This window comes from Diabrotica virgifera, chromosome 4, assembly GCF_917563875.1.
Source record: "Diabrotica virgifera virgifera chromosome 4, PGI_DIABVI_V3a".
In the NCBI taxonomy this organism is placed as follows: domain Eukaryota; kingdom Metazoa; phylum Arthropoda; class Insecta; order Coleoptera; family Chrysomelidae; genus Diabrotica; species Diabrotica virgifera.
The window spans coordinates 32382863-32395206 of NC_065446.1; the positions used below are offsets into that span (position 1 = coordinate 32382863).

The window sequence follows — 12344 nt, forward strand, 5'->3', positions numbered from 1 at the left end:
AACTTACTTATTTTAAATGGAACACCCTGTATCTTACTAATCTAACGCGTATAAAATTTACTTTGCTTTCAATTCTTATTAGGGTTACCTATGCCTATCTCCCTTCATTTTTGAAATATTTAAAAATTCCCTAATTTGTAAGCTTTAAAAATTAGAATTAAGACCTATGTCGTGGTTATGTACAACACATCACCAACACCGGCAATATACTTAAATATCTTAGTCAAGAAACTGTCCCTAATAAAATTCATATTTTTATCATTTAACCACACAGAGTGTTCTTATTTTAAATGACATACTCGATATTCTATTCTTTATAATGGAAGATATTTAAAATCTCTTCAATTCCATGTAAACATTCTCAATACACATGTTATTCTGTAAATGTTAATTCCCATGTTATTCTGTAAATACCCATTTTTACATATTTTTGTACAATAGGCTCGTTTTCGTCATAGTAGCCATTGCATTTAATTGTCTGTAATTGCGATTCAAAGATTCAAATAAAAAGTGGTGTTCTTAAATTTATTTAATAACCATTGGTCTAAGATATGGAAAATACTTATACAGAATGAAATATAATTTAAGTATCTTCCAGAATACGGCATCTAATATAGGGTATGCAGTTTAATATAAACATATTATTCAATGTCACATGTAGGCCAAAATCAACTAAAATAATACAACACTCTGTGTGATTACATGATAACAATGAAAATTTTATTGTTGGCAGTATCATGTCTAAGTATATTGCCGGTGTTGTTGATGTGTTGTACATAATATGTAACCACGACATATTTACTTAATTCTAATTTTTAAAGCTTGCAAATTAGGAAATCTTTAAATATTTAACAAATGAAGGGAGATAGGTATAGGAAACCCTAATAAGAATTGAAAGCTAAATAAATTGTCTACGCGATAGGCTAGTAAGATACAGGGTGTTCTGTTTAAAATAAGTAAGTTATTTCAGCTTGAATTTGTTAATAGAACAATCTAATATTTTGACCACCCTGTAAAAAGATAGGTGTAGGAAACCCTAATACAAATTGAAAGATAAGTATATTTTCTATGCGATAGACTAGTAAGATACAGGGTGTTCCATTTAAATTAAGTAAGTTATTACAGCTTGAATTTGTTAATAGAACAATCTCATATTTTGACCACCCTGTAAGAAATTTTGTTGCAGTAAGCATCTTTTAAGTATGCTAAATAGTCTATTATTAAGATCCAAGAAGGAATTTGTTACTGATTCTTAGATTCGTAGATATTTATTTTTTTCTAAAACCTTACATTTTCATAAAAATCGAAATAAATCAAAACACCCTGTATTTAGGTATAGGGAACCCTTATAAAAGTATAGCTTATTTTTTAAGGTCAATTCAGTAATGCCATCAGATATAGGGCATTCCATAAGAAAAAATATATTTTTGATATACCACTCTTTTTTGGAGCACCCTGTATAATTCACATTATTTTTAGATTGTAGTATTAATGGCCCTGTATATTACTGTGAAGAAATTTTTTTAAAATATCAAGTGGTTTTCCGTACAGACACCGAGGCGAATAAGATGAACCACCCTGTATACTCTGAACATATCTCCGAGCAGGCGTTGGAGGAAATACAGGAATGCGTATAAGTCAACGGAGTGCGTCTAAACAATATTAGATATGCCGAATACGCTGTAGTTTTTGCAAATATTCTAGATGTTTTGCAAAGAATAATCTCGCGCATATACAGGGTGTTTGGTAAAGAATGGGCCATAGCTTACCCTTAGATTCCTGAGCTTAAAATAGGTCGATCTAAGCTAACTTACCTTAGTACAAAAGTTGATAATAACCGAAATATAGGGTGTCAAAGTTAAACTTTTACTTTATTTATTTTTGAATATTTCCTGACAGGCATGGAACAACAGCACGAAATTTGGTAAGTGGTGCTGGTATTGTACAATCTACTAAATTATGTTAAACAAACGTTCCTAGCTACTACCAGAGGCGTACGACGAGGGAACGTAAATGGTTGACCCTTCTTAAATTCTACGCCACTGGCGGAATTGCTATTTTAGTCCAATTTTTTGATTCTCCAATACTTTCTATGTAAATGACATACTCTTCATTCGTAACGATAAAGCCATTCGTTTTCGAGATATTTGAAGCTAAAAACGAAGAAGCATAATACATTAATCAAAATAAGTGTGCCTTTTTATTTTTAACTTCAAATATCTCGACAACTAATGACTTTATCGTTACGAATGAAGAGTATATTATTTGCATAGAAAGTATTGAAGAATCTAAAAATTATGCTAAAATAGTTTAATCAGTGGCGTAGAATTTGGGAAGGGTCAACCATTCAATTTCCCCTGTCGTACGCCTCTAGTAGTAGCCAAAAACGATTATTTAACATAATTTAGTAGGGTGTACACAGTGTACAGTGCCTACACTTTCTGGCAAGTATCACACGGATATGTCAAATTATTTTAAAGTATTCTTTTTTTTAAATAATTTATTCTTTATTTAAAATTTTAAGAAATATGTGTGCCCGGTACTAAATTATTTGACATATCCTTATGGTACTTGGCAGAAGGTGTAGGCACTGTACACCCTACTAAATTATGTGAAATAATCGTTTGTGGTTAATAACAGAGGCGTGCGACAGGCGAAAGTGAATGGTTGACCCTTCCCAAATTTTACGCCACTGATGAAACTGCTATTTTAGCATAATTTTTAGATTCTCCAATACTTTCTATGCAAATAATATACTCTTCATTCGTAACGATAAAGTCATTAGTTTTCGAGATATTTGAAGTTAAAAATGAAATGGCACACTTATTTTGATTAATGTATTATGCTCCTTCGTTTTTAGCTTCAAATATCTCGAAAACTAATGGCTTTATCGTTACGAATGAAGAGTATGTTTTTTACATATAAAGCATTGGAAAATCAAAAAATTGCACTAACATAGCAATTCCGCCAGTGGCGTAGAATTTCGGAAGGGTCAACCATTCATGTTCCCCCGTCTTACGCCTCTGGTAGTAGCCAGAAACGTTTGTTTAACATAATTTAGTAGATTGTACAATACCAGCACCACTTACCAAATTTCGTGTTGTTGTCTCATGCCTGTCAGGAAATATTAAAAAATAAATAAAATAAAAGTTTAACTTTGACACCCTGTATTTAGGTTATTATCAACTTTTGTACTAAGGTCAGTTAGCTTAAATCGACTTATTTTAACCTCAGGAATCTAAGGTCTAATGGACTATGGCCCATTATTTACCAAACACCCTGTATACGTAGAGAATATGGGCTTGATTTATATGAAAAAAAAAACAAAGTACATGGTAGTAAGTAAGCACGAAATATTAAATACACTGCTTTTAGTTAACAAATAGTAAAATAACAGGATGGCAGCTACACATACCTTGGTACCAAGCAGCCAATGGGACCACTCTCGTGAAATAAAAGACCACGCATAGGAAAAGCGAGATCAACGTTCATAATGGTGAAGTCTCTTTTCAAAAGTCACGATTTACCAATTGGTACCAAAATCTCTATGTATTTTCTACGTTATTATAAGGAGTAGAGGCCTGAACACTTTCCTAAGCTTCTCTAAGAAAACTCAAGACATTTCGTAGGTGGACCGTATGACTAATACTGAGGTCTTACATCGAATGGGCAAGGAATGCGAGAATATTAACACCACCAAAGAGCGCAAACTAGAATATCTTGGCCATGTTATAAGGAATGAACAGAGATGTGGTTTGTTGCAACTCATTTTTCAGGGCAAGGTATTTGGAAAGAGAGGACCAGGGAGAAGAAAAATATCTTGGTTTCAAAACCTGAGAAAGTGGTTCAATACATCGGCAATTGGACTGTTCCGAATAGCAGCAAACAAAATTAGGATAGCGGTGCTGATCGCCAATATCCGGAACGGATAGGCACCGTGAGAAGAAGGAAGAATTGAGAGAAGAGGTTCTTACGTACTTAAACCTTAATATTTATCAAGGACTAGAGTTAGAAACGGATCCAATGTCGAACGAGTCGACCAATATGCATACAGTCGGAAAAATGAAAGAATACCCATGAACGATCACATCAATCACTTATTTTGTATTTGCTGTATTTTTCTATAAATAGAAAACGTTTGTTATAGAAAAAGACAGCAAATACAAAATAAGTGATTGATGTGATCGTTCATGGGTATTCTTTCATTTTTCCGACTTTACCTTGGCGCAATGATCAACTCCACAGGTGATTACTTATAGGAACTCAAGATCAGAATAGAAAAGGCTAGAGCAAATTTTAACAAAATGAGAAAAGTGCTCTGCACAAGAAATTTGAAGTTGGATAGGAGTTAGGTTGGCTAGGTGCTACGTTTTCTCGACTTTGTTTTATGGAATGGAAGCTTAGACCTTGAATGCTGCATCAATGAAAAAACTAGAATCATTCGAACTGTGGGTGTACAGTAGAATTCTAAAAACATCGTGGACAGAACACGTCACAAACAAAGAGGTTCTGAGAAAGATGAATAAAGAAATGGAAATCTTAAATACCATCAAAACAAGCAAATTAGAATATCTCTGACATATTACACGTGGAGAGAGATAAAACTTGCCCCAATTGATTATGCAGGGAAAGATTCAAGGAAAAAGAAGCATAGGGAGAAGCAGAATATCGTGGCTGCGCAACCTGAGAGAATGGTACGGATGTACACGAAATGAACTTTTCAGAGCAGCCGTCTCCAAAGTCCAAATAGCTATGATGATTGCCGACCTCCGTCGAGGGGATGGCACTTAAAGAAGAAGAAGAGTTAAAACTATCACAAATACCAATGTTAAAAAGACTAAGTTTTCAATCTAATAGCACATAAAACAACATTAAAAATGTTGCTCCACATCCTACCAGATTGAAAACAATGAGAACCTTCTCTGGTTACACCTCCGAGGCTTCTAATATTTGCAAGCCATAATGGATGCTGAGACTAAGGAAGATGGGGGAATTTTACAATTTACAATTTCGTATTGCAACGGAATTGAAAATGGTTATTCATTTTTGACTAATGTTAAACTTTGCAATTCAATAATTCAGCCGATTTTAATTAATGACTATCGAGATTTGAGAATTTGAACGAAATTTCAATTATCTGGACTGGATTGTAATTACGCAAAAAATGGATGAGTATGGGTTAATTACAGTGCTCCCCAAAATTGGTGGACTTTTTTGAGAAGCTATAATTTTTTAAACGGGCTGGACAGCTCAGGCGCACCTCACAACACAGGTGTATGTATGTGTTGGTGTTTTAAATTTAGTTCCCATGTCAACTCATATTGGATTAACTTTTAGAAGTAGAAGATAAATTAGCTATATTTACACTTAGTCCACGAGTCTTTACCCGTGCGTCATTAATACCTGACGAGATAAAAGACATACTTTTTATCTAGCATCATTCTCTTCCACGCATGAAACTAATGACAAACCAGCTACCGCCTGTTATTAAGTAAAACACATGTTATTTTTATGAACGATCTAGCCTAAGTATTGAAAAGAGATACATAGGTACAAAAAAGACGATTGGGGATGTTTTCACATTTTAAGTACAATTTCTGACGTTTTGGTTTGTTTACTTTTGTGGCTGTTAGTTTGTTCAATTTTTTGCTGTTATTTTGTCGAATTTTTGCATTTTGAAGTTTTTTTTAGTATACAAACAGTTGTTTTCACAAGTAATTTTATATTGGAGATTGAAATTTTATGAAAAGATTATGTTATTTTACGATTAATTTTGACAACGTACAAAGATAACCTCATTGACACAGGTAAGGAATGCTTGTGTTTAATGTTCCGCCAAAGTGAATAAAATAACAAAAAGAAAATATGTTATTGAGTTTTTTTATAAATTATTTATTTATTTATTAATCAATGATAATAAAATAATTTATTAAGCTACTTCAAATGTAGCTGTAATTCTGCACCAAAATTTTAAAGCAAAACTTACTTTGACATTTTATTTTTTCATAACGTCAAATTTTAACCCGTGATCGGAGGAGTAGCTACTTACTGTCACTTGCTGTTGCGTTTAGTAAATTTCCGACTTAGGTCTGGATCCCGCATAAGAAAAAAAAGTTGATTAATAGCAAGCTGAAAATTTGTTAATAGCTTAACGGTGTCTAGTCGGACAAACTTTGATATATGGGAATATTGGAACAGAGGTAGTTTTAATGGTGGAACAGGTTAAAAATTTGGAACGTCAGACTACGAAAACGTCAGATGTATTTTGTCGGACAGAACTTCCAATTGATTTGTTGCCCTTTCATTAAACTCTCATGCAAAAATCAGACTGGTGTTTATCACCAACTGGGCATTTTAATGAGTGGAACACCCATGAAGTGTTCAGTAACACGTTAAGTAACACGTTAGTAATAGCAGGCTGATTTTTGCATGAGAGTTTAATGAAAGGGTAACAAATCAATTGAAAGTTCTGTCGGACAAAATACATCTAACGTTTTCGTAGTCTGACGTTCCAAATTTTTAACCTGTTCCACAATTAAAACTTCCCCTGTTCCAGTGTTCCAATATATCAAAGTTTGTCCGACTAGACACCCTTAAGCTATGTATTAACAAATTTTCACATGATTGACATGAAATTTGGCATACACATAGCTAACAAGTCAAAGAAAAAAGTGATATTGTGCCGATGTGTGCTTTTGCCCCGGGGGTGCTTTTCACCCCCTCTTGGGGGTGAAAAAGTATTCGTCCAAAGTAAGTCCGGAAATTGATAAACTGGATAATTTTAATTAACTTTTGTTCTATAGAGTTTTTTCACTAAGTCAATACTTTTCGAGTTATTTGCTAGTGAATACGTTCATTTTTTCAACAAAATAACCACGCTTTTAGACGGTTTTTTGCAAATAACTCAAATAGTAAGTATTTTGTCGAAAAAACATTCTTAGCAAAAATATAGCCTGTAAAAAATTTTAAAAAATGGTGTATATATCACGTTTCCATACCTAGTAGAAGCAGAGTTATAGCTAATTAAAAATAGGTTCATATTCGTCAAATTCCAAATGGAATACTTTAACGTGAAATAACCAAAAATGAAGCACATTTCGGGGAAAACTCATTACAACTTATTTAAAGTGTATAAAAAAGCTTCATTTTTGTTTTATAAAAAAATTTCTAGCATCGAAAGTAAACAAGTTACGCTCAAAATAAAGTTAGTCCTTTTTTTTGGTAAAAAAATCGGGAGAATCACCCCCTAATTAGTATCTCAAATGAACTTAATCGTTACGACTTTACAAGTTTCTTGACGCGTGTATGTATTGTTTATATGATCTGTAAGTTTCATCGGTTCAAAGTCCTTATTTTTGAAATGGATGTACTTAAAAGGGGTTGAACGAGTCACTGATCACGAATGTATGCAAATTTAGAAACAAAAAATCTTAATCAATTTTTGTCTAACAGAAAAACAAGAAAATACATGATATTCAGAAAAGCAATGCTGATTTATTTTTGTTTTTCGAGATTTTTGGTATCTCTAACAATTTTTAAGTTATTTTGAAAAAAAGCATATTTTTCAAAATTAAAATTTTTAAAAATTTTACTTTAAAACCAAATTTTTTCCAAAATAAGCACTTTCTATCGATGAAACTTACGGATCATATAAACACAACATAAGTAAAATAATTTGTGGAGCGGTAACGATTAATTTCATTTAAGTTGCTAATTAGGGGGTGGTCTTCCCGATTTTTTTGCCAAAACAATAGGGACCAACTTTATTTTGAGCGTAACTTGCTTAAATTTGATGCTAGAAACTTTTTATAAAAACAGAAATAAAGATTTTTTTAAACACTTTCAAAAAGTTATAATGAGTTTTCCCCAAAAAGTGCTTAATCTTTTCAATATTTCACTTCGCAGTATTCTATTTGAAATTTGGTGAATATGAATCTATTTTTCATTGGCTATAACTCTGGTTTTACGAGGTCCAGAGACCTAACGCATAGACCATTTTTTTACTTTTTTACAGGCTATATTTTTGCTAAGAACGTTTTTTCGACAAAATACTTAATTTTGGAGTTATTTGCGAAAAACCGTGTAAAAATCTGGTTATTTTGTTGAAAAATGAACATATTCACTCGAAAATAACTCGAAAAGTGTTGACTTGGCGAAAAAGCTCTATAAAACAAAAGTTACTTAAAATTAGTCAGTTTATCCATTTCCGGACTTATTTTGGACTTATATTTTTTCACCCCCAACAGGGGGTGAAAGTCACCCCCAGGGCAAAAGCACACATCGGCACAATATCACTTTTTTTCTTTGACTTGTTAGCTATGTATATGCCAAATTTCATGTCAATCCAAGCGGTTCTTTAAAATTTAGAGTAAAAACCGTGAAAGAATGGACTATAGTATTCGAATACTTTGGTTTCTCGAGATATATACTTGTCGATTCTTGGTATTCGAGCACCCCATCACTAATAAAAGTGGACAACATTTCGTCTCATTGTTTGGCCTTATTTCAATTTTTGTGAAAACAAATTTCTTGTGAAGTATAATAATAACAATTGAATATACTACCTTTATAGATAAATCCGCTCATATGTTCCCGATCGCTAGAATGTTTTGGCAATTTACAGGGATTACCAGTTAAGGAAGCGACTTCACATTGTTGTCTACCGTTTTCCCAATGAGCTCGACAATCCTTTTCCAGCTGAGATGCATACCGCTCAAAAGCCGGGCCACGTGCTTGAGCTCTGAACAGTGTTAGAGCTATAGCCAATCTAGCTTCATGGTCAACTTTTGCATAGTGCGAAGGTACACCCTCTAAATACCTGGCTAAAGCTAAAGGAAGGACTTTCAGACAACGCTGTTCGGAAAATCGGGTATCTGTGCATAAAGAGTTGAGCAGTTTTGGTTTTGATAACAGTTTGTAGAGAACTTTAGTGGCTTCAATCCATTGCTTTAATATAGGCAGCTGTAAAGATAAAATAAATTATATAACTACATAAAAGTTAAAATAAGTAAAGAAGAAAGTTATCATTCATACTGAAGACTAGAAAACTTGCTCGATTTGCATAATATTACTTAATATTATTAGGGATGGTGTATTGGTTGGAAGTCCGATACATCAGGGACAATATTCTTATCGAGCAGCAGTCTTCACAGAAACGACACTGCACCATTTCGTACAAAGGGTGGAGTACGTTCTGGAAAACCAAGAGGTTGGGTGCATTCCTGGATATAGAGGGAGCATTCAATAACACTGCTACGAAGCAATCACAAGAGCGATTTGTGTAAAAGGAATAGACGAAACAAGCTGCAAATTGGTAGAATGCATGCTGAGAAGCCGTGTAATATACGCAGCGTTACTAGAGATACAGAAGTTTTTACAGACAAAAGTTTTTATTATTTTAACAATATTTTCTATTTTCTCTCTTCATTTGTGAAAACGATAAACGAAAATCTATAAAAACTATAAAAAAATTATTTGACAGACATAATATGACAGGTTCAGCATAATGGACATCAGGACTTAGCTTTCATATAATTTAAGTATGAAACTGAAAAAACATTCTGGTTCAGGAAATATATATTTTGCATTTTGTACAAAAGAATCTCGTCTTCTTAGTGCATCCAAGAGGTTTAGGCAACGCGATAAGAATTTCTACTGCTGACAGAGCATATTGGCAAATGGTCATTACTGGTTTTTCTTACATCTATAATCGGTAATTGGAATTGTAGATCTTTTTACAGGAATTATGGGCACTTCATCTTTAGATTCCTCCGGTTCTCTTGAAATAGACGCACTAGCTTGTCTCCCACTTGCAGGCTTACCACCTAGAGCTAGTGACCTTCCAATGTACAGTTAAATTCCTGTAAATCCATTTCCTTTGATCATTATCGCTCTCTTCACTGATGAAAAAATCGTTATCTGTGAAAATAGCCTCCAATGCACGTTCCATCAATATTCTTTTACTCTCTGTAACTAAACTTAAAAAACTTGAGTATGGTAACATATTTTGCTAACTAAGTCCCAATGTCCAAAACGCTGGACAAAAAGTTTAGAGGACCGCTAACGAGTCCAGTTGTAATTATTTTCAAATATATATTTACCACAAATACGTCCAATCATCAAGTAACATACATTAAAAACAATTAATACTTTAAAGTACAGAAAAACACTACAACTTACTGTATTTTTGTGGAGCCACCATCGCAACTTAAAAAGTTTCACCACATGTAACAACGAACTACCGAGGTAGGCGCTGTTGTCAAATTTTTCAAACGAGTAAATTTGTCGGTTTAAGTCCAATAGGCTGCAATATAGGACGCAGCGATGCCCAACCCGAATAGTCACCGTGTAATAAATTAGTAAACATTGTCCAGCTGGCTGTACCTATGGACTGAGGAGGTTATACCAAATGGACTGATAACATCAAGCGAATGCTGGCCACGAATTGATGCAAAAAACAGCGAACAGAAATGAATGGACACACCGAAGGAAGGCTTACTTCCGACGATGGATGGAGTAGCTGTTGTTGATGATGATGATGATGACTAGGGATACAATGTCAGCACAAATAGCTAGATGATGTCCGCAAAGTGAGTTTTATCTTGTGGAATCTCGTCATGGTTGGACTAATAGCTAGACTCAGCAACAATAGGCATCATGTCCTGGACTAATTGGGTAACCTTGTCAGCTTAGCCTCTTGGTGTCTCTCAATATGAATTTCGGGAAAATTTCTGAGAAGTTCTAATTCTGAAATGCCTTGATCACCAGAAAAAACTACATGTGTGCTGCATAAATTAGACAAGGCTTTTCATGGAGGCATGATAAATTATTGACTGAATTACAGAAGCTGAAGTAAGAGACAAAATACTCACCGTAATTGAAAACCTTTATTTGAACCAAGAGACATCCTTAAGATATTCCTACACTACCACTAAAAACCTTCGCATTCAAAGACGTGTTGAATAAAGCTGTGTCATATCTCCACTGCTCTTTAACTTATACTCTGAATTTATATTTAAACTAGACTACGCATGACCCTGTACCATTAAACAGGGGAGTCAAACAGGGAGACATTCTATCACCCAAACTGTTCACCTTAGTTTTGGAGGACGTTTTTAAAAATCTAAATTGGAAATATAAGGGAATAAACATCAATGGCCGTTACCTCAGTAATCTACGATTTGCGGATGACATAATCCTGATAGCTACTGACCTACAAGAACTGCAAACCATGCTTTCAGAACTACACAGAGAATCTTCTAAAATAGGACTGAAAATGAATTTAAACAAAACAAAAGTCATGCACTCCGAAGAAACCGTGACAATAATAAACGACAAGGTTATAGAAAAAGTTGAAGAATATATCTGGACCTCGGAGGTAAACTACACTATGTCATTTCGAGCAACTGTGTTTAGCGTGTGTTTGCAACAAAGGTTAGAGCACTTAGAATGTTAATAAAAATGTGATATATGCCATAGTTGTTTGACAGACAATATGTCTATATTTTAATGATAATATATGATCAATTTCTATAATCCAACTAATAAAACTAGTGGATTAAAAAAACTTGTTCAGAAAAACGCCATGTTGACATAGTGTAGTTTACCTCCGAGGTCCAGATATATACTTAGAACAAAAAATAATACTAAATATGGAAATTCAAACGGAAAAAATAAAAAGAAGAAGAAAGTTAGCATGGGCAGCATTCGGCAAACTGAACTATATACTCAGAAATCAGCAAATTCAACTACATCTTAGATCTAAAGTTTTTGATGCATGCATTATTCCGATATTAACATATGGGGCACAAACATAGACAATCACAAAAAAGAATATGACCATACTCAGAATCACTCAACACGCGATGGAAAGAGCAATGCTTGGCATATCACTTAAGGACAGGAAAACAAACACATGGATAAGACAGAAATCCAAAGTCACTAATGTGGTACAAAAATCATTAAAATTGAACATGTAGCTAGGAGCGATCTAAACAAATGGCACAGACCAATTCAAACCTGGAGACCATACCAACACAAAAGACCCAGAGGCAGACCTCCGATGAGATGGACAGATGATCTGAAACGAACTGCCTAGAAAAATTGGCTACAAGTAGCGTACAACAAAAAACAATGGAAAGGAAGACTTGAAGAGGCTATGTTCAGATGTGGACGTGAATGGCTAGACGAAGAAGAAAGAAGAAGAAGAAGACGCATGATAGTATAAAATAAACTGTAAATATAATAATATCAGATATCCTCACGATGGTATTGATGGCAGAAAGAATGAAGAAGCAAGTAAAAGTAGAAGAAGAACTAACTGGCCCAATTGAAGCTGACAATGA

The 12344-nt window shown here is 33.9% G+C and overlaps 1 protein-coding gene across 1 annotated transcript in view; it reads right to left on the minus strand.

Moving 5' to 3' along the window:
* The window catches only part of LOC114327882 (nonsense-mediated mRNA decay factor SMG8), a 42425-nt gene that overhangs the window by 7539 nt on the left and 22542 nt on the right, over nucleotides 1-12344 (minus strand). Inside the window, exon 6 of the mRNA XM_028276599.2 lies at nucleotides 8565-8961. Within this exon, the coding sequence (XP_028132400.1) occupies nucleotides 8565-8961 (397 nt within the window). The remainder of the gene's footprint in view (nucleotides 1-8564; nucleotides 8962-12344) is intronic.